At 40.2% G+C, this 22,144-nt stretch overlaps 2 protein-coding genes across 2 annotated transcripts; one reads left to right on the top strand and one right to left on the bottom strand.

Moving 5' to 3' along the window:
• The first annotated feature begins 69 nt into the window (after positions 1 to 69).
• Positions 70 to 21,414, top strand: crhb (corticotropin releasing hormone b). The gene is made up of 3 exons (XM_028569421.1): positions 70 to 127; positions 20,084 to 20,159; positions 20,579 to 21,414. Exon 3 carries the CDS (start codon positions 20,599 to 20,601, stop codon positions 21,106 to 21,108), a length of 510 nt encoding a protein of 169 aa, XP_028425222.1. The 5' UTR covers positions 70 to 127; positions 20,084 to 20,159; positions 20,579 to 20,598; the 3' UTR covers positions 21,109 to 21,414.
• On the bottom strand, positions 882 to 3,155 carry rrs1 (ribosome biogenesis regulator 1 homolog). Its single transcript, XM_028569420.1, has 2 exons — positions 2,450 to 3,155; positions 882 to 2,219 (listed from the first exon to the last, which is right to left on the bottom strand). Exons 1-2 carry the CDS (start codon positions 3,041 to 3,043, stop codon positions 1,737 to 1,739), a joined length of 1,077 nt encoding a protein of 358 aa, XP_028425221.1. The 5' UTR covers positions 3,044 to 3,155; the 3' UTR covers positions 882 to 1,736.
• Positions 21,415 to 22,144: the final 730 nt, after the last annotated feature.

Raw genomic sequence — 22,144 nt, forward strand, 5'->3', positions numbered from 1 at the left:
TCTGTGCACAGTCTGAAAGTGGAAACACCTGTAAATGGATGAGACAACTAATCTCATTATCTTTGGCCTCAGTATTCCTGCAAAACACATGGTTGGACTGAACCCAGAGGAGTCTCTTTCAAAACAGGTAGCACATGAATACATATCTGTACAAAACAAAATAACAACAGTTAGAGTAATATGCTTACTAGAATGATAGAGAAATAGTATTCAACGTGTTTTTATGTACCTACTGTAGATTGTATCCAAATGTACTGAAGGGGCAAACGTTTTGGCTATCTTGACACTTCTCACTGCTCCTAATTCAGTGTGATGCCTCCAGTCTCGACACCGAGGCCAAAGCCTTTACATAACCAAAAACCACAGCTAAGCCACTTCGAAAACCAATTACTTCAGGGAAGGAGAAAAAAATCGACGTTCAAGCATTTATACTCTTTAGATAAACCAGGGCAGCACATGAAATTCACCTAAAAAAGCTGTTTTACTTTGCAAGCAGAGATGCAGGTGATATTCTGGAAACATTAGATTGCATTAGCTACATCAACCATTGTCACTTCATTAAAAATATATTTAATTTGTTGCTGAGATGCTTTCACTGATCTGAGCTTGTTCCAACGGTTTGCTGCTGCAGCTTTATTTAAGCAACCAGATCTTTCATAGTAGGGTTGGGTAATATCAAAATACATGAAACATTAGAATTGTGTATTTTACCATAGCATTTATACAAGGATGTCTATCACTTAAATATGTCATTGTGGATAATGTTGCAAACAGTTAAGCAGGACCATTTATGGCAATATAGGGTTAAAGCTTTTGGCATCACTGATGAGATACCCGGATTTGTCAGGCCCCTCATTTAATGATTTGATTACCCAAAAAACTCTTTCTGCTACAAGTTTATTTTATCGATAAACATTTTTTAAACTGATTTTTCAGAAAATATTACATACATCATATATTATGACATGTATGGACTTATCCCACCCCCATATGACCCACATCTACTTGCAGCACAGCTTTATTTAAGCAGCCTGACTCATTAGAAATGTCTTTTCCTCAGCTGACATTTTGACACTCATAGCAGGAAAAACACAGGTGTGATTAACATAACGATTGCAATCCATTTAGGTATTTCAGTGCAGCTGCTGCAATGTGCGTTTGCTCATTGTAAAAGACTAACTGGGATCAAAATGTCATGTTGTCAAAAACCAATTTTTTAGAAGGAAATCTTTTTAACTTTTATCTTTGCCATATGTCATCTTTGAGGAAATGACCATTGCATACGGTTTGCAAGGATTCAGTGAATACATGTAGGATTTTGTTGTTGTAATGCTGTTAGTTACACCTATCCTCCTGCTATTACAAGTCAAATGTAAAAAAAACAAAACAAAACAGCTATGAAGGTCTGTAAAGATGTTTCATAGCTGTGACTTTATAAATTCTGCATTGAATTAAAAAACGGGAATGAAAACACAATCTAGTGATTTTAATTTGGGCTGCAGTTAAAAGTATGTTTCCATTACACATCACACACACACCAGTTAGCCTCCATGAATGCTGAGACTGATATTTACAGATGTGATGACAGTATAAACATAAAGTGAAATAGACAGTCACAACATTGCATCCATCAGTCACAGGTTAACAGTCATTTTATATTGCATCATTCACGTTCAGTCCAATGTTTTGATGCCAAGGCACAAACAGATATAGCAGGATACAGTAAGTTAGAGTCCTCAATGCTTCCCAGGTTTGCCTCTCCTCTTCCCTCCTCCTCCTCCTCCTCCTCCTCCTCCTCCTCCAGCTTTACCTCCTTTTCCTTTGCCTCCTTTTCCTTTCCCACCATTTCCTTTGCCCTTTCCTGACATGTTGCCTTTGCGTCCTTTCTTCCCTGCTCCCTTCTTGTACTTAGCTGAGGCCTCCTCTCTGTCGTCCTCTCTCATCTGCTTATTGACAGCCTTGGTGATGTCCAACTTGGGCTTCTTGCTGTCCATGAGTTTCAGAAGCTCCAGCTGCTTCTGCTTCTCGCTAGAAAAGTTGCCGATGAGGGGCTCAAACTTCCTCTTCTTGCCAGTGTTCTTTGGCGGTTTCTCTTTAGGCAGGCGGTCCTGGAACCTCCCCACAGATGCTGTGGAGGTTTTGGCCACACTTACAGCTTTTGACAGGTCGTCTTTGGACTGCTGGGCTGTAGGCGTCAGCCCCACACCTGGCAGTTTGACCTTTTAGAAGTCAGAATAGAAATATATAGTCAGAAATAAGAAATGTAAAAATATGTACATTATACTACAATTTATAATAAATAGAATTAAGAAATGTGTAAAAACAAAATGTATACTACAATATATAATTAACAAATAATGCTGAAAAATGGGATCTATGAGTATGATTAGGCCATGTTGAAATGTACAGTAGCCTACACATGCAGTGTTTATGCCAGAGTAAACCAGACCTTCTGCGCCCTGGCGATGTTCTTCAGCCTGTTGAACTCGTTTTTGGCCACTCTCTCAGTCTTGGCTTTGGTGCGTTTGGCGAACTGGTCTTCATTTGGGTCTGCGGTCTCCGGCACCTCAATCAGCCACTCCTTGGTGTCATCCTTGGCCCTCTTGTAGCCCCAGCGCCTCTTCCACTCCTTCGCGGTCTCATCCCAAACCAGGTTGGTCTTCTTCTTCTTCTGTATGCCCTTCAGCTTGGCGAACTCTTCCCATTTTGTTGGAGCTTTGGGCTTCGGAGGCGGCTTCTCTCTGGGCAGCGGGGTCGCCGGCTCTGGTAATTTGGACACTATCGCCTCCTCGACCCTTTCCGTCGGTCGTTTCCAGATCTCGTTGATGAGCAGCTGCGTGTTGTCACGAGCTAACAGCCGCAGGAAGTCGTCTTTCTTCTGCTCTCTAAAGTCCCGCGACTCGATGGTGTTTTTGTCACAAGCTAGCAGGTTACCGATGTCAAACTCCAGGTCAAGCTCTTTCTTCACGGTGATGCTTTTCAGTTTTTCTGCCTCTTCTTGCTCAGCTTTGACTAACAGCTCTTCCACACTGCACGCGGCCATGTTGGTGAGAGCTGAGAACTGTTAAATCCCCACGTGTGAAAGAGAAACATAGACAGTATATAAGAAACACACCCTAAATGACTTCCGGGTCATAGTTAGTGTGGAGAGATACCACCTTTAGCCACAAGAGGTCGACGTTGTTCCATTTACTTTTTTGTGATAAGATTATACTTCATTTATCCCGAGAAGCATAGCTGTGTAGCAGTTGCAATACAAAATGGGGAAAGTAGGCTACAAGAAATATAAAAAGTAGGTCCGTCCGCGCGTGCATGTGAATGCCTTTTCTTAAATTCTTAAATTTACATTTCCCGTCTCCCTCAATGAAAAACCCAGAATATGCGAATATCTTTTATTTTAAGTCACCACGTCACACTTGTGTAAGTTGCATTCTGGACCAATGACTGGCTTTTTAAACTAGGTGTGAGGTCACAAAATCCTTTCTATGTATAATATCAAATTCTGCACAAATCATTCTGCCTAGTGAAGCTCAAACATCTAATGTATGTAACAATAGCGAAAAATCTGTTTTTTTTAACACATTTAGCTGCGTTCCCTTTTAATTTCCAAAAAAATCAAATCCCCATCATATACTGTAGACATACTGTATCTACATATCAGTGCTCAGTAGTTGGTTTGTATTTTGTTTTCTTTTTTCCCCATTGTATTATTATTATTAATATTATTATTGTAACAGTTTGCATACTTAAGAAGGTATTGCCTAAAATGTCATTCCATTTTACTCCTCGGTGCTGAACATGAAAAAGTTGAAAGAAAATAATTCAAAGGACGTCCAGACTGATTTGGGTGTGCAGGCTCTTGTACAATTGAAAAGTTCAAAATACAATCAGTGACAAAACACTACAATGCAGGGACACTTCGAAAACCTACATAACGAGACACAACTCTTTAAGTTTCTGCGCTGTAACTCCTATAATGGCTGCACATCATTTTAAAGTTATGGAGTTGTGATACACTTTATAATAGGATTACTATAAATGTTTTCATGAGAGATTAAATTCATGTAAGTATTAATATCCTTCCTTGTCTGTCATAGTATATTCTGTATGAGTTTATCCCATAGATCCAGGGCTTTAATAACTCTATTTTTGTCCTTGTCCCTACTAATTTGGAGAAGGAGATGGATGAGGGGGAGGAGAAGGAGGAGGAGGAGGAGGAGGGAGGGGGTTTCCATTACAATTGACTGGCTGCTGGTTGCTCAAAGACGATGGTGTTATTATTTTGGGCTCCAGTAATTACATTCATCGACCAGACTTGCCATGTGAATGCTAACACTCTGACAGGCACAGAGATAAGGTCACAAGTGATGCTGTGTTTGGAGATGTGAGTAGGAAATGCGTAATTAGTGGCCCAAAGTCCCTGTTGTGATTTAGAGAGGACTATAAGGTCCTCAGTGACGTGAATGTATATTGTCTAAAATCCCCCAATTTAAACATAGTCCACTAGTTAGCTGCTGGCCTCGCTGCCTGTGTCACCCACTGTCTCCACAAGTGTTGAAGGGTTTTTACTGACTTTTGATCCAGCGTGAATTCAGCCAAACAAGATTACTTTTCCATGGTGTTCCTTTTATGGACGAATACACAGCACAGGCAGGATGAAGTTCTATATGAGCTTTGGCCATGGAGCACTCTCAGTGTCTGCATCTCCACAGCTCCTAAATGTGCTTAAAGGATCAGATTTAGAAATAGTTCTCTCAACATATCGCCACTTTCATGTAAAAACCCTCCTCACAGGTTAGAATTGTTTATTTATTTTAACCAAAGGAGTATAAAGCAGATTTCTTTGACTCTTTACACTACCACATATGTGAAGCCAAAGTCATCTAATCTTCAGTCTAAAAGAGATCCTGAAATAACTGAAATATAATGAAGACTTTAAGCACCTTTGCAAAAAAATTATGAATGAATACAACTTGTGAATGGTTCACTAAGCAGGGACAAACCCAAAGCTTTAACAGGATCAGTGGTTTGCATTATTCAAAGGGCTACAAAGACCGTTCATGCCACATATTGTGTCCTATATATAGAATACATGCCCATGTGCAGTTACAATATTGCATTTGTCCACTTTATTTGAAGCTTTTCACACTTTTTTCCCCAAGCCTTGGTAGTATATTAAATGTGTATCTCTATTCTGCATTTCTTCACAGAGAAATGACAATCTGTGCACTTCACTTTTTGTCATCTTCATCTTTAAACACCTACTGACTGGTGGCCACCACAATCTATGAATCACAGCAGGAAAGAAAGGACATTCATTCATGCAAAAACTAGCCAGAGGCTTCAAACTTGACCTGTTAGCATCAAAGATGTGGTGAGAGAGCTGCAGGGCCAGATATAAAAGAAGGGCAAAATAATCTTAACAGCAGCGTCCTGGCATAAATCAGACGTGATTAGCGGCTGACAGTTTGCTTGTGTATTTATAGGTATAGGTACATCAAATTCTTACACCTAATTAGCTGGAGGACAGAAGTTTTTTTTACAGATTTCTTCCATTCTTTCAGGAATACCATTCTGTTTGTTGTCCTCAAAAAAAAAGAACCTTTATTTTTGCATGATTTACAACAGACCGTAAGGTGAAGTCTGTTTTTCTACAGGAAAAGAAGTGCCTGAGCATGTAGTGTACAATTGTCAAGCTTTACACGTGTCACTAAGGCATAAATAAGGCTTCAAAATATTTCCTGAACACAAAGTGAACTATAGATTCATCACTGTGGTAAAGATCATGGGTAGTAGATTCACACAGATTCAGAGAAGTCTTAATAAAAAGGTACTGTATGCCGAAGTTAACCCCATAAGCCTTCTCATGCAAAACAAAAAATCCACATGACTGAGCTGTTAGCTGATAGGTTTAGGCACTTTTGTAGATTACATTCACTACTCTCTGTTCCCATGGCGAAAGGGAAATGAGCGTCCCCTGGCGAACAGAGTTTAGTTGGCTGACAGTTGAGGTCAGAGCCTTTATTGATCTGCTGTGGTTGGGACAGAAACACCATTTGGCCTTGTGCAATGCCTCACAGCCGCATGCTGCTCTCAGACTATCGTCTTCTCCGCGTGGTATCTCACACTCTGAGAAGGACAAGCCAGAAGATAAACTGCATCATCTTTTTATTTATTTTTGCAGAGTAAAGGGGCATCAACAAGGGCTTGCAGCATCACCCTTCACTTTGCTGTGCCTCTCGTATTCATTTCAAACCGTTTAAACATGACAAAAGAGGGCAAGGGGTATTCCTGTGTTTCATCTCATCTCTCTGGAGGCAGGTCACATTGGTGTGTTGTTTGCAGGTGAGCAGGAAACACAGCTGTGGTCTCCCGGAACACCCTCTTTGTCCAGGTGACGCGGGCGAAACAGTTCAGCTGCTCCCCAAAACCTGGCTGGGTTCCTAGAATCAGCACAGCATTGAGGGGAAAGTCCTTGAGATATCATTCCAACCACATTACCAGTGTGTGTGTGTGTGTGTGTGTGTGTGTGTGTGTGTGTGTGTGTGTGTGTGTGTGTGTGTGTGTGTGTGTGTGTGTACACGATCATGCAAGTGAGTGTATGACGTATGTGTTTGTGCGAGTGTGTATGCTGCAGTGGCTTCATGCTGGATGTTGGAAGCAGACAGAGCTGGTTAGTTCCTGGTGTCATGGCAACTTACAGAGGTCGTCCCTCAGTTTGGTATTCAGCAGCACTGTGGGGGCTTATCACAGTGACCTCATCGGGTACGCCCTGTACTCTGTTAAGCCAGGGTCTGACACCGAGTTGCCCCACAACTTTGTGTGAATAATGATGAAATGATTGGAAGAATCTTTTGTCTCCATCAACAGCTGGCACTTGTTTCTATATTGTTTCTATTTTTTCTCATCAATAGTCAGTCAGGATTTGCAAGTCACAGACTTCCCATCAAACATTTAATTAATATTATAATTTTTTAAGCGCAAATACAGACCGTGTAATATGACTGTATACCCGTCTACAAAGTAAGGAAGAAGTGAACTTACCAGACGTCTGTAGCCTGCTCCTCACCTCTGCTTGAGGCTAGCGGCTACATTAGCCTAGCATAACACAACTGAATCTCCAACTGAAATGTCAGCGGTCAAGTTGCATTGTGGGTAACACTGGCACCAGGTTTTGACAAGGGGGTAAGCTTCTCCTCGGAACGCGTAGCTCCTATGGCACCATTTTGATGCTAACAAGCCATTACCTTCCCTTAGCATTCCATTGCCTGCCATTCATTTTGGCACCACTTTGACAGCGAATAACTTTACATCTGAAGCGTTTAAATACTCTATTTGTCCATTGTTTATTTCTAAAGATACACAACAATGTATAAAAGGCTCCATTACCTTGTACCTCACGTTATGGCTCCGTAGCAGGCATTTTTGTAAAAAATAGGCTAACGATTGTGTCATAACCAAGCGACTTACTGTCACATAGTAGAGAAATTACCGTACAGGAGAAGCTCACAGGGAATTTTGACTCACATTAGCTGTTTAAGTTTAATTACTAATGTTAACTAGCATTTTCGTTAGCAATAATTAGCCTGTGCCTATGTTATCTCCTTAGATATACCTACGCTCTCAGTCTCTGCAAGATTCGGAATGATTGCGATTTCTCTTGGCACAGCTACCAGAAGACTTACAACTTTCAAACAGGTTTCTTATGTCACATATACATCTTCGAGCTCAGTTGGAGGCTGTGCAGTAACGCTCAGCTATCACCAGAAAAGTGCTTCTAATAGCCTTCACTGGTCTCTGTCCAGAGCAACGGGATCTGTTGGTCCATTTTATATATGTCAATGGGTTTTGACAAGGTATGTGGCGATATGTCTGGTTCTGCTGCATCAATTTTTACCATTTTAAAAACCATTGTCCATTGTAAGTCCGACAATGTTAAAGGAGTGCAATGCAAATTGGTGGAGTACTAGCTATTTCAAAGGAATAGTTTGACATGTTGGGAAATACCCTAATTTGCTTTTTTTTGCCTAGAGTTAGATGAGAAGACCAATATCATTGTCATGTCTAAAAGTTTAGCTACCGCCAGCAGCCAGTTAGCTTAGCTTACCACAAAGACTGGTAACAGGGGGAAACAGCTAACCTGACTAGCTAGCTAACAAATTAACATATCTCTGACTATACCTTGGCTTTGTGCAGTAACTTCCTGAAGTAGCCTCCGGTAAAAAAAATTATACTTTGGGTTTCATACTAATTAAAGCAAAGAGATATAACATGTTAATTAGTAATTCTTTTCACTTTTGGACAGAGCCACGTTAGTTGTTTTTCCTTGTTTTCAGTCTTTGTGCTGAGCTAAGCTAACAGTAACGACGGTAGCTTCATATTCAGCAGATAGATATGAGAGACATACAGAAAAAGAGCAGAAACACCAACTTTTGCCAAACCTATGCAGCCTAATGTGTCATCCAGCCCCTCGGGTAGTGCCTGAGAAATCCTCTTTGAAGCTTCGGTGCAACTCCAGTAATGAGGGCGCTGAGCACCGGGCCCCTACGTGAGGGGCATCCAGGGCCCTTATTGATCCCCTGTTAATTAGTCCGTAGGTGCACATTGGCGCATAATTAGACTAATACTGAGCTTAATGAATGGAGACAACCACTAATTCCTCTGGGGAATTGTTCACTGCAGGAAGGATGTAGAATTCGGTCAATCATAAAATTGTTTGGAGAAAAAGCATGCTTACTTTAGATCTAGTGTACACTGATAACCGCTGAACAGGATGTATATGATGTCACATATAGCACTGTTTTTAAATGCAATTTAATGAGCAGTGATCAGTCGGTGTAAAAATTGTGTATTAAACAAAAGAAAGCCACCCTGATAATGTATGGTTTTGTTCTTTCACAAGACAAGAGGGCTTTTAGCCACTAAGTGCTACTCAACTTGACGGCGACTGATTTGATGGCAATGGACCATGGGGAATGTGAGAAAAAAAATGAAAGAAATTGTTTCAAACAAAATATGCATTCTGACAAGTGACAAATTGGCCTTTTCTGAGATGTACTAAGGACATTGTGGAAGTGCTGTTGTCTCCCTTGTGGGCTGAGAGTCATGCGCCACTGATGCTTCACGAGGGATTTTGTAGAGTCATTCAGACATTTTATCTGTCTTTGTGTTGCGTGGGAGATGCAAGTCAGGATGTAAAGGATGATGTGACACAGAGGTCAAGTTTAGCAATAAACTTTTTTTTGGCCCTTTTTTTGTAGCTCACATCATAATTTAAGCTGCCTAATTTATTCTGCTAGTGGCTTTAAAGCTTTTTAATTTTTTTCCATTGCTATCTCTCTTATTAGACAATCCATTAGTCCATTTCTGACCTTACTTACACTTGATTCCCATTTGCCTCTGCAACAGGTGACACGTTGCACTGTTTGCATGCACTCTTTCGTATATTTAGTGCAGAGAACCGGAATAGGCTGATATTCCAAGACATCCACCGGGGATTAGCGACTTTGTTCCCGCGCCATTCAACAGGAGCGACTCCTCCTGTATCAGTCAATGTTGTCAAATGAGTCAGAGGAGCGGTGCTCATTAGCAAAAGGGCAGAAGTCACCTTGCTCCACTCATACTCAGGGCCACTGTCACTTATCGCTAACAAAGTGTCAGTGTGTCACTGGCATGCTAAACGTCCCTGTATGATCCCATTCATGTCAGAGCAGAGAATCAGTGATAGCCTATAATATAGGCTACAATTCTTCTTCTGCTCTCATCACTGTGTCCCTCAAAGTGACTCCTGTCAGCCCAGTTTGCTTTGTTCTCCAAAAAGTTGTCTGATCAATGCCGTGATTATATGTCGGTCACGCATTGTGAAACCCTTTGGCCTGACATGATGCAACAGTCATTAATTGCAAGCTACATTCACCCATCTATCCTCTCTTGTATAGCATGACAGATCCCAAACAGCATCAGGATCCCAGGGGATGTTCCTGAGCTATAAATAATATGGATCCCATACATCTATGCAGGGACCCTCAAGCATCGGTATGCTCGCTTTGATATGTAAATTTTATACTGCTCCCCCCACCCCTCCATGCCCTAGAGTTTGAGTAAGTGAAACAATTTAGAAGAATTTCACAAGGCATCTCAGGTTTAGAATACTCAAACACCCGTAGTTCCTAAAATAACCTTTGATCTTTAAGTTAAATTGACCAGGAACAATGAATGTTCAACAATTATAAATTATAATTAAAGTTGCCAATCTGTACGTTCAGATTAACGAGTAATGATGTTAAATATATTGTATGCATTTAAAAACCAATCTTTCGTATTCGCAAATGGTGTACAGAAAGTACCACATGAAAAATTGAATTCATACAGCATTAGAATTACAAATGAAAGAATAAATAATATTATGTTGATTGCCTTTTAGCAGAATGTATCAAGGAAACAGAAATCATGATCAAGTGCGCTCTTAGTATAGTGGTTAAGTACCTCCAATGTACAGTAAAATTGACCTCTAAATTCACATCTGTCACTCAAACTCACCGAGGTCAAGTTCTGAGAAAACTCTAGATAGTGGCCTTAGGTATACAAAGCTTGAATATACTGTATATAAGAACCTCCTTTCAGAAACCTCTTTTCTAATCTAATGCCTGTGCACAAAGAAGCAAAACCTGGTGTAAGAAGCGTAAAACCTGCACCCCCGAGAAATGAAAAGATCTGAACATCAATGAACCTTTATTGGTTGAGTTTTAGATCTCAGCATGCAAAGCAGATTTCACCCTCCTTCATCCTTCAAAGAGGGAATTTTTCCTATTCAATAAACGCAGTTTCAGACTGTGACGGCATCTAAAGAAGGCTTGATTCTGTGCAAAGGCAAAGTGTGACATTGCTCCCCTCTTAGGTGCTTGGTATTATTTGGTCTTGCTGTTAATATGTCCACACTTGCTCGGGCTCTGAGGTTAAATGTAATGGTGGCGTTAGGAAAGCTGTTAAAAGGAGCTGTGATCAAGAACAAAAACAGGTCTTTTATTTCCATATGCAGTCCTTACAAACAATACTACACACACACACACACACACACACACACACACACACACACACACACACGCTCACACATTCACCTTTTCACTCAAACAAGCACCTCAAAGTGGAAGCAAACACCACCATATGTGATACTTCTCAGGATTTGAGTTTTTTTTTAAGACTTCCTATAATTTACACTCAAGTTTCATGTGCTCATTGCCTGCGTACATGGTGTCAGTGGAAAGTAATGCAGAGCGACAGCCACCAGGCCTCAACTCCATCCGTGTGCTCCCAAACAAAAACCTGATGATTCAGTGTCACAGCTGATTTAGAACAGACAACGTATGCCGGATCCCTTTTGTGATTCTTTCCATGCAGCTACAGGCTGTGAGGAGGGGTGCAACAAAGTAGCGTATTGACTGTAATTGTGTGAATCGCCTCAGGCCATGTACAACCTACTTGTGGTTAGTTAGGCTCCTGTTCCTTCTGCCATGTTTGAAAGTCATTGCCAACCCAAGTTTAACTAAACTACGTCCACCCCGGGGCTCAATATTATATCACACAACTCTCAGCTTGCTTTTCTGCTGGAGGTTTATTAGTGTAAAGTATGCATTGTTGTGAGCATCATATACATCATCATCATCATGAGCATCAACACATACTGTACCCATGCATATATGGACGTGTACTGGGATACAAAAAAAAGTGTGCATAGTGGAGAGCGATGGCTTCCAGCTCACTGCAGTATGAGCTTGGTGTAGTGCCAATATCCAAATCCCTTATCTAATTAAAGTTTACATAATTGTGGCTAATGTAATTCATGCTCACCCATGGTGAGAGGGGTCAAGAAGCTTGGGGAAGCCCACTTTAGTTGACAATCCGCTGTGTGGGAGTTGTATGCACAGCCCAGTGAACTGGACACATCAGGACGGATTGAGAAGAGAAAAAACACACTCTAATTACAAAACACAACTTGCAAACAGCAATCACAGAGCAGTTCAGTGATCAAATGGAATGTTCTTGGAAAACTTGTAGAGTTCAACCTTTTGGCTACGATCAATGAATATCTGCTCTCCGCACACTGATTAGTATGTAAAAGTGGAAACAACAATAGCTATGTAAATGCAGGTACTCAAATATAATGACTTGAGATTAAATTAATTTATTCTATTTACAGTATCCTGCAGCAGAACTAACTCTAAAGCAATCACACAGAGCACTCAGTGAGTTTTTAAAAGGCGCTGTAATTTAATTGCAAGCAATCGTGAAAGCTAATCTAAATTGCTGTGTTGACAGGGCAGATGAGCCCCTCTTGTGACATGTATTATTTTTAATTTTCAAGGAACATAATAAAGAAAACACTTATCTCTAACAGCAAAGTGAGTATATTATACACAAAGCGAGTTCAAACATAGCAATCCAGCAATTGTTTGTTGTGGGTTGTCACAATGGCAAGAGTAATTGTGTGATGAGAGCAACACATCTAATTATATATCTAACACAATAACCCTCAGTTCCAATCCTTACAGTGTTGGACACACAGGTACAAATCAAAAACTTAATTGCAGTTGTGGATATACAGCAGAAGGCACATACTGAAGGTTACATCATGATGACGTTTGTCTTAGCTCTTGGCTGCTCATGACTGGGAGCTTTCATAACTACAGAGGTTTAACTGAGGAGGATGATTGTTAAAGTGAACTGTAAGGTGAAAAAAATACCCTGCATGGCAAAGATACAATTTTGGATACTGGATAGGCTTTTCTAAAGATTAGAAAGATATTATGTGAACCTTACAACAAAAAAGAGATTTAGGAGCTGAGGCAGGATGTGGTAAGCGGCTTAGACTACATACAGAGGTTAGCAAGCAAACCAAAACTGTCAAATCTACAGATTGTCAGCCACACAAAAGTGCAAAACCTGATGCTAACAGAGGCCAAAAGTAGGATGTGTAGTAGTGAAAATAGACCCAGTGAGAACAGTGAACAGTTGAACAAAAAGAAAACACAACAGGGCTGCAGAGGTCTCGTTCTCTGGACAAAGACAACACCGTATAAAACAAAACAGGCAACTGGTGTATTGCCAGCAAGATAGCCTCAGGTCAGCAAAGCAGTTGAAGCAGAGACAGTGGATAAACTGAAGAAGCATGAAAAAGGAGAAGATGGAGTTGCTTGAAATTACATTTTGGGCAACCTGGCTGTGTGACCATGCGTATCCTCCAGGCTCAGACACAGCGGTGCTTAAACATATCAGGATGCAAAGTCTTTCACAAGGTCAATATGCTTGGCAGCATAACAAGAGCCTGGCAGCTGCAATTGAGAGCATATAAACATAAACAAATTTTTTGTACCCTTTAGCACTACTGAAACCAGAAAATAAAACTTACTTTAGAGAAAGAGTTTTGACTACTGGGCTAAAGTTAAGGTAGCTAAGAGAGATTAGGTATTAGGAAATCCTAAATGACTGAGAAGGTAAGAAGGGATAAGAAGGGATCCATCGTCACAGAGACATCTTAAAAGTTTACTCTTCAACTGTAGAAAGTCCTGCTCAGTACATATCTTGGTCACAATTAATTTCGGTATCTGCCTTAAAAACCCGGTACTGGCTCCGGAGAGGCTTTGTGCTGGGGAGGGACGTGTATGATGGGTTTGTGGTGTGGTCATTATACATAGGTTTATTTGGTTTACAGATTGTCTGTTTTGTTATTATTTGGTTGTGCTTGTATATTGTTGTTATTGGGTCATCTTTTCTTGGTTTTTGTCTGGGTGGGTGGGATGTCGAGTGGGGGCGCGATATGTTGCGAATTGTATGTTTTGTATGTTGTTAAAAAAAGTTTTTAATCACAAAAAAAAACAGTACTGGTAGGGCTCTTGTGCAGATGAGTGCTTTTAGAAGACACTGATTGTGGAAAGGCAAATTTCTGCATCAAAGTTAGGTTTCTACATAACACAACAACAGCTCAAGGGACGGTTACATCAGGTCCTCTGTATTGCTAAATGTTTAGATGACCTCCCATTATCACTGGATGATATGATATATGAGCACTTCCTGGCACCTCTTGTCTGTCTGACAGCTGCCTCTTTTTGTTGCTCATCCCAAGAAATGATGTCACTCTCGAGTCATCCAATCACTCAGGCTGATGAATTTACTAGACAAAATCAGCTTTGCGCGTCTAACTACCTGCCATTCGCACTTACTGTACCTGCATCTTCCTCCTCTCTGTCTCCCACTGTTTTTCTGTATCTCTTATCACGAGCGTCCGTACTGTACATTCACACTCTCCCTCTCTCTGGAGGGTTAAGCCTGATGTTGAAAGGCTTCTGACTGAGGAGTGCTCCAGATTAATGTGTGTATCTCTGCTGATTGATTCATTACATTAGTTTTATTTGACTAGTTGAATTGATTGATGCCAAGCTCTGGAGGCTTTTAAATTACAGCCACTCAGTCAAATTAATCACAGAGAACAAAGTGTAGTCCAGCAATGATCCTCTGATACATTCAACACCAAAAGTTTATGTATTAAAATCACATTAATTATTGTACAGTACCAAAAGCCAAACCAACATAGTTTGTAAATTTCTACTGTATTTGCTCCTTCTTTCTTCTATCTTTTCTTGTGCTGTTGTCAGATTTTCCCAGAGTGCTGCTGCTGCTCTCTGGAGTAATTGTCTCATTTTTGATTTTGCCCTGGAGCCACTATGTGATCAGTGCCTGTTCGCTCCTCGCTGATGATCAGAAAGAAACCAAGGAGGGAACATAGACACCTACACAAACAATTAGAGAAGAGGAATGCTTTGCAACTCACTGCAGAAAACCCACGGTCATCTTCTGATCTCAAGCAGTAAAACAAAGAAAAGAAAACAATGGGTGAGTCATTCGATTTACTTGGGGGTAAAAACACGCACAGACAAAGGAGGTCAGTTATATACTGCATGTTTTTTATTGGACAGACACTCTTCTAATTATCCTCTGATGTGATAAAGACAAAATTAAGACTATGTTTGTGTTGTCCTTTCTGCACAAGGGCTATCAAGATATTCTTTGACCCCATTTGCAGCTCCATCACAATATGTAACAGCCCAGCCCATTGTTTTCCTCATTTGACTACTTTAAATGCATTTTCTGAAAAACAACAATGCATCTCTTGCTGCACAAACACAGCTGATTTCACTGCATCTTCACTGGCTTGCATCCTGTCTCTAATGTGCTGGAGGACATTCATTATGCGTGCTATGAGGCCACTGCCCAGCGCGATCATCTGAGAGGACTCTGAGGGTTTTGCGACATGGCTTTAAAAGTTTGCACACACATATAGATGCAGGGCAAGGCTTTCTTAGAAACAAGCAACTGTCAGTCAATTCGATGAAGCCGTCACCACTCAGAATGAGAAAATCAAGCATCTCCAGTTTCTTAGGACATGACATTATTGACTAAACTGGTCACTGCTGTGTGGTGATAGATGTGCATTTCTATTATGACCCAGGCTTGGCTATCCTCATGCTGAACCGTAACTTATTGTTAAGTCGCTGCAGACATGCTTGGTTGAAGAAAGGAAGAAAAGACCACACTGCCTCCACTACACTGACTGTTTTCTCTCATTAGCGCTCCACTTAAAAATACATCCCACATCTACCAAAACTCCTCCAAACAAAGCATACGACTGGGAAGAGTTTGTCATACATGTTAGAATATTACATAAGGAAAATATACTTATATAATAGAAGGCATAACCATTTTGATCTGCATAATGGCAACTTTGATTGGTCTGATGATCTTGTTTTGGATCTTAACCCAGATAAAAAGTCCCTGCATAAACATATCTGAGTTGAGACCAAAGTGACAAGACATCCACAGAGACAGCAAGAAACCCATTCAACCATTTCAGTCTTTATGCCTCTGATTGTTATATGGAATGAGGGGTAGAGGCGTTGAAAGAAAAAGAGAGATTTTTAAGGACTTTGACGCTCAATGACAAGCCAAGTCTAAAATAAAGAAAGCCATTTGAAATGTTTTGTTTCTGTGGCTGCCTTCTGTCGACGTCGACCTGTATGGTAACTGTCAATGTTGGTGCATATGATGATTGGCAATCATTCTGCACACAGGCCTAGAGTTACTTTGTTCTCCCACAGCTGATCATACCGCATAAAGAAATGACAAACCCAGTATTACGACAGAAATACTGAGTTATAAATGATTGAAACCTTAGCCATGAGACTACACAGGGGAGACAGTATCCACATTATATGTTTAGATTAGGAGGCCCCTTAGAGACAATTATGGTCAAAGTGTTTTATCAAAAAGCCAAGAAAACTGGTTTACAATTTTGGTAGAATGTTTTTGCCCTAGATTTCTCATGAGATGGCAATTTCTGTCACAGTATGAAGCAGTCAAATCTACACAGTCTAAGAGTGGACATCTGCTGCATTTAAATAAATCATTATTCAACACTTATTACTGAAATAAAAACATCACTTAAAAACATGAAATCGTGCACAAAAGCAGAACATTTATTTCCTGAACATAAAACTTATGGATAAAATCATGAAATGGACTTCTTCCCAGCGTTGCAAGCATACCAAAGATTTCAGTAGGCCTACACAATATAATAGCAAATATAAACAAGCATCATAGGTAACTTACACGACAAGCGAGAACATTTCATTTTGAATAAATAGTAAGATAAATTTCCTGTGTCAGTGCTGAATTAGAAAGCAGATTATTCATTTTATAGTAGAAGTGTAGCAATAAATGTTATATTTTGAACATCTCAGGCTACACCTTTTTGTCCTGTGAAGTCGTTTAAATCCAGATGTGGACCAGTGACATGGCCTATCACTGAAAACATTTATAGTCCTGTTCCTGTTGTCCTTTTCCACACCAATATATGAAACACATTTATTTCCAACATAAACCATCTTGGTGCAGTAAACAGTAACTAGCACACCAAATGTGTGTTATATCCTTAACAAATGCAACATTTACGCCACTTGTCTGAGTAACCTTTGCTAAAAACGTTGATAACAGTTTTTATAAAGGTGGAACTATATGTTGTTTAAAAGATTTACTCCTTCATAGGAACAAATAGGCTTGGGGCTGAGTGCCATAGACAGGGGAGAGACGTCAGAAAGCAATAAAAGATGGGCTAACACATTGTTAGTGTTAGAAAAACAGAAAAAGTTAAAGAAACACCAGACATATCCTATAATTCAATGTATTTGGTACATTATGCATTAGACAGCTGCTTAGATTTAAGTGTCCACTATCCAATTTAAAGATAAGCTTTTTAAATTAAAGTTATTAGGATGTTTACTCTCCTAATTGTAAAATTTGAACTGGGAAAATCCAGCCATGGTTGTGAACAAATATAAAAGGTAATTTAGACAAAGGAGATTGGCCTCCACTATGTGAACAAGCATCAGGGAAGCCTGTGAGTTAACACCTAGATTTACAAAAGCTAGATTCATATAGACAGAATGGCCCTTGGGTGTGTCGCTGCATTATGGACAGCTTTGCATCACACGTTCTCAGGGTTATTGCATGCAAACCATAGGGGAAGCCCAGGGAAGCCATCTCACATTTTATTTTTCAAAAGGTAATCATTTCAAGAGCCTCAGAAGATTGTTCAGTCTTATCTCAAATGGCTTGCTTAAAAAACATCCATCAAGACTCACAAAAAGCTCCTTTTTAAAAGCAGCTGCACTGAAGAATACTTGAACATCAAGTAACCCGAAGGGGAAACTGGTCAGCAGCGTTCATTTTGCATAATTAATGAGTCTGTTTAGCCTTAAACTGCCCTGACTGACTGAACATTATCATACATTTAATTACTTATATATCTAGGGTGCTAGTTGCATGAACGTTTTATGTAATTTTGTGGTCAATTGTAAAACCAGAAATGCCATTTCTGTAAAATCTTCCATCTCTTTTTTTTCTTAAAATGAAAGGCCAAGCTCTCACTTCTATTAGAGAGGTGTTTTTATAACAGGCTATATCACTGGACTATAAACCAAAAGGACACCTGAGCTACAGGTCTAAGTGTGGAGCCCTGGGCTCTGCAGTCCCAGCGATCAGCACCAGAATACCTGTTCATACTGATTGAAAAAGCCAGAGTGACCTTGTTTATTAAAATGAGTCTGTAAAAGTCGAGCAGAACACCGGAAGTATTAGAAAAAAGACAGCTCAATACGCCGGGGAGAGCTGTCCAATTATTTAGGAAGGGAAAGTTTGCAGAGAAGCACTTGTCCCTCCACAGATCGCAATTAGAAAGTCAAATGATTAATTAAAAAAATCTGTTGCCATGGAGAGTTTGTGTGTCTGACATTGGTTCTGTGAAATCCTTTCTCAGAAGCACTTCAAAGTGTCTGGTATGGAATTCACTTTAACTCAAGTCCAGATTTTTATCTAATCATTTTATGGTATTCTCTACCTGCATTAAGAGGCCAGACACAAAGGTCATATTAAGTGGCAACATCCCAATTTCCCCAGGGGAATCATTAAAGTTTTATCTAATCTAATCGTCTGAGAGACTCACCTTAATTGAGGAAACAAAGGGATAACGATTTAAGCTTGAGTCTATTCCGGTGTGGCGTCACAAGAGAGGATTTCTCTCCAAGTGATATGTGCAGGGACAGTGATTTGAAAATGAGGTGACATGAGTTGACCACGAGCAGTCACTCTCTCATCTGGCGGTGTTTTCTATTTGTGTCAGCCAACATGTGTTTCTCATGATGGGACTTGACACCTCGCCCGGAGCAGCACGCATGAACAGCGACAAAGTGGAGAGGCTAATAGGAGAAACAATTTCACGTGGACTGCAAATTACACTCTGAGTGATCACCTAAAATGTCTCAAGATAAGATGTGACTTTTCGAAGATGGCAGATATTCTGAAGAAAAATCCCCCTTGTACATTTGAACTACATTTACAAATTTTCTCCTCTCCTCCTCTCTCTTAAATTGCTGTTTTTTTTATGTTAGCGTACACTGCACATTTTGTGCTCTTACTTTAAATCTGCATATACTGTATGTCTGGAACTTATATTTTCCCGGGCTGAATGTATGGGTAAAATGGATTTACCATTAGGGATTAATGGAAATGGTTTTACCACATTGTGAAAGGTGACTTAACAAATATATAGAGTCTATGCTTAAAGTGGAAAAGTGCCAACTTTTTAAACATTATTAGGAATTTCATTGTATTGCACAATAGCTGAACTAAGTGTGAAACAGACAAGTCAGAGTTCTACTTTTTATCATCAAACTATTCAAAATTCGAATAGTTGATGTTGGATTAAGCTCTCCATCCTGAAAACGTGGCTTGGCAGTGGGCCCCTCGAGGTGGCTGAGGCACCCGGAGGCAGAGGTGGTGACGTACGTGCAGCAGCAATGAATCACTGGGAGACAATGCCACTCAGAGATGCACCGCAGATGCACATTCACTGAATACAAGACAGGTCAGCTCAGCAGTCCTGTAGATTGCACCAAAAGTACCTGTTGTACCTGCAACTATTTGATGCATTTCCAACATCTTTAGTTTCTAAATTATTTATCATTATTGCATTATGGCACTGTAAATGTTGGCAATTTGATCAAAAAGAACAGTCACTGTAGTTTGTTATATAATTATTTCTTTGTCAAGCAAAGCACATTTAAATCTGATTTTGGACACATAATTCAGAAAATGAGCTGTGACTGAGAAGCAGAAAAAAAGCATATTTTCAAACTTATCTTGCCTTAATACTCGGTCACTTTTGAATATTCTCCTTTCAAACCTGCGCCATTATTTGCAACTAACTCATTCAAGTGAAAATGCCAGCAGGTGTGGCACCTACAGGTCTATTCTGAAAGCACAGTGGTAGACGCTGGTGCACGCGCGCGCACGCTCACATATGACTCATCTCATCTAAACTAAAGCACTTTGTCAGAGGCGTCCATTCACGTTACACACCCATGCAAGAACGCGCAGACTCAATCTCATCTTGGAGCGCGACACTTGTAGTGAGGTCGGCTATATAAGTCCATTCTGCATCTACTCTTTAAGTAACTATATACTTGTTTCTCCAAAGAAGTGAAGGAGGGCGGCATCTTGCCAACTACCTGGCAACCTACAAGCCTGTACTGGACCTCCTCTAAAGGTTGAAGGTATGAAAAGCTTCAGCTTAGTTGATGTTTTTCTGCATGAATTCTTTGCCATGTTACATTTTCTTATTTTAACTCACCAAGTAGATTTTGTCCTTAGTAATTGCACTGTATTTTCAAACTTGGTTTTGTTTTATAGTGCTGGAAACAAGTAACAGGCAGTAATACTTCCAGTTTATCCATTAATGAGCCAAAAATCCAATCTCTCTTTACGCGCAAATATTACACATTACGGACCAATTTACCAAGACTATTTCGTTGAATTACTGTGGATGGAGGTGAATCACTAAATCTCTCAAAACAACAAATAAGATGTAACACTTTATCCATAGTTACCACACCGTTACCTTAATGCAATGCCTGTTTTTACGTGCGTAAAAGTTGGGATGAAAAATTATCCATGCATCTGTTTTTCTTCTCAGATTCCTGTTGATATCCTGACATGAAGCTCAATTTACTTGGTACCACCGTGATTCTGCTAGTTGCCTTCTTACCGCGCTACGAATGTCGGGCTATTGAGAGCCCTGGCGGTGCCCTGCGCGTCCCAGCTCCCCAAACCCAAAACTCCCAGCAACAGCAGCAGCAGTCTGGCCCCATCCTGGAGCGGCTTGGAGAGGAGTATTTCATCCGACTGGGCAACGGGGACTCTAACTCTTTCCCATCATCGCCCATGTATCCCGGCGGAACACCTGCCATCTACAACAGAGCGTTGCAACTCCAGCTGACGCGGCGTCTTTTACAAGGGAAAGTTGGAAACATCAGGGCGCTCATAAGCGGCTTCGGAGACCGCGGAGACGAGTCGATGGAGAGGGGAAGGAGGTCCGAAGACCCACCGATATCCCTGGATCTGACTTTCCACCTGCTGCGGGAAATGATGGAGATGTCCAGGGCGGAACAGCTGGCTCAGCAAGCGCAAAATAACAGAAGAATGATGGAGCTCTTCGGGAAATGAAGACCTCTTTCCAGACGGCCAAAAATCTCCCTTCTCTTTCTTTCTTTTTTTGTTGCATTTTTATCATCAGCACAAAACATGCTGTGTATAATATAGTGCTGCTTTATCACTTTATAATTTAAAGCTTTAACCTCAAACTATGGAGCGTAAACGGGCTTGACTTACAATGATCCGATTGTACCTGGCCATTTTAATGTTGGTGTCAAATCTGTAGAAATCACACGTTCTTCATATTTGAGATGAAATGCTTTTGGTTGAGACATGAATTAATGCATTAACAAAGTTGGCGTTTTGTTTTAGATTATGAATCCCTGTATTTATGATATTTATGTTTGTTAATAAACTTATGTGCAACCAGTCATTTTCTGTTGTGCAAGAGAACGTATTATATCTATATTTTTTAATAAAAAATTAAAAGCAATGCTTACACTTCTCTGTGGATATCCTTACATATCAGTTAATAATAACTCCCATGAAACTAACTATCCCCAATCACTGTATTTAGTAATTTGATTAGCATACACTTTCCTAATGTTTTTCGTGACATATAGATTTGTAATCTTACATTGGAGAAATTGAAAATATATACGTTTACAGTTGGAGAGACCACAAATGGTCACAGCATCTGGAGTCTTACCTACACAAATATTGATTAATAGAAAAAGTTTTTTTCTAACTGGATATAAAAACCTTATATGGTGTAACCATGGCATTGCTCTGGAGCCAAGTCGTGGGTTAGCACCGTGACTCCTCTCTGACACACACAAAAAGAAGCGCAACAACAAAAATGTAGCAAAGATGTTTCTAAGATGTTGTAAAAGCACCTGTAGTCATGGAGGTGAAGAACATTCATACAGCATCCTTTCTCCTAAACCGTTAATCCTCAAGAAGCATTATACCGCAAGAGGCAACCACAGACATCTGAAGGATGCACAGCTGTTAGCTAAGGAGTGTGAAAGACACTGTGTGCTTGCCTATCTGTGTGTGTGTGTGTGTGAGCATGCTGTACTGATCCTTGACCCACAGTGTAACTAAA

The sequence above is a fragment of the Perca flavescens genome, chromosome 22, assembly GCF_004354835.1.
Source record: "Perca flavescens isolate YP-PL-M2 chromosome 22, PFLA_1.0, whole genome shotgun sequence".
In the NCBI taxonomy this organism is placed as follows: domain Eukaryota; kingdom Metazoa; phylum Chordata; class Actinopteri; order Perciformes; family Percidae; genus Perca; species Perca flavescens.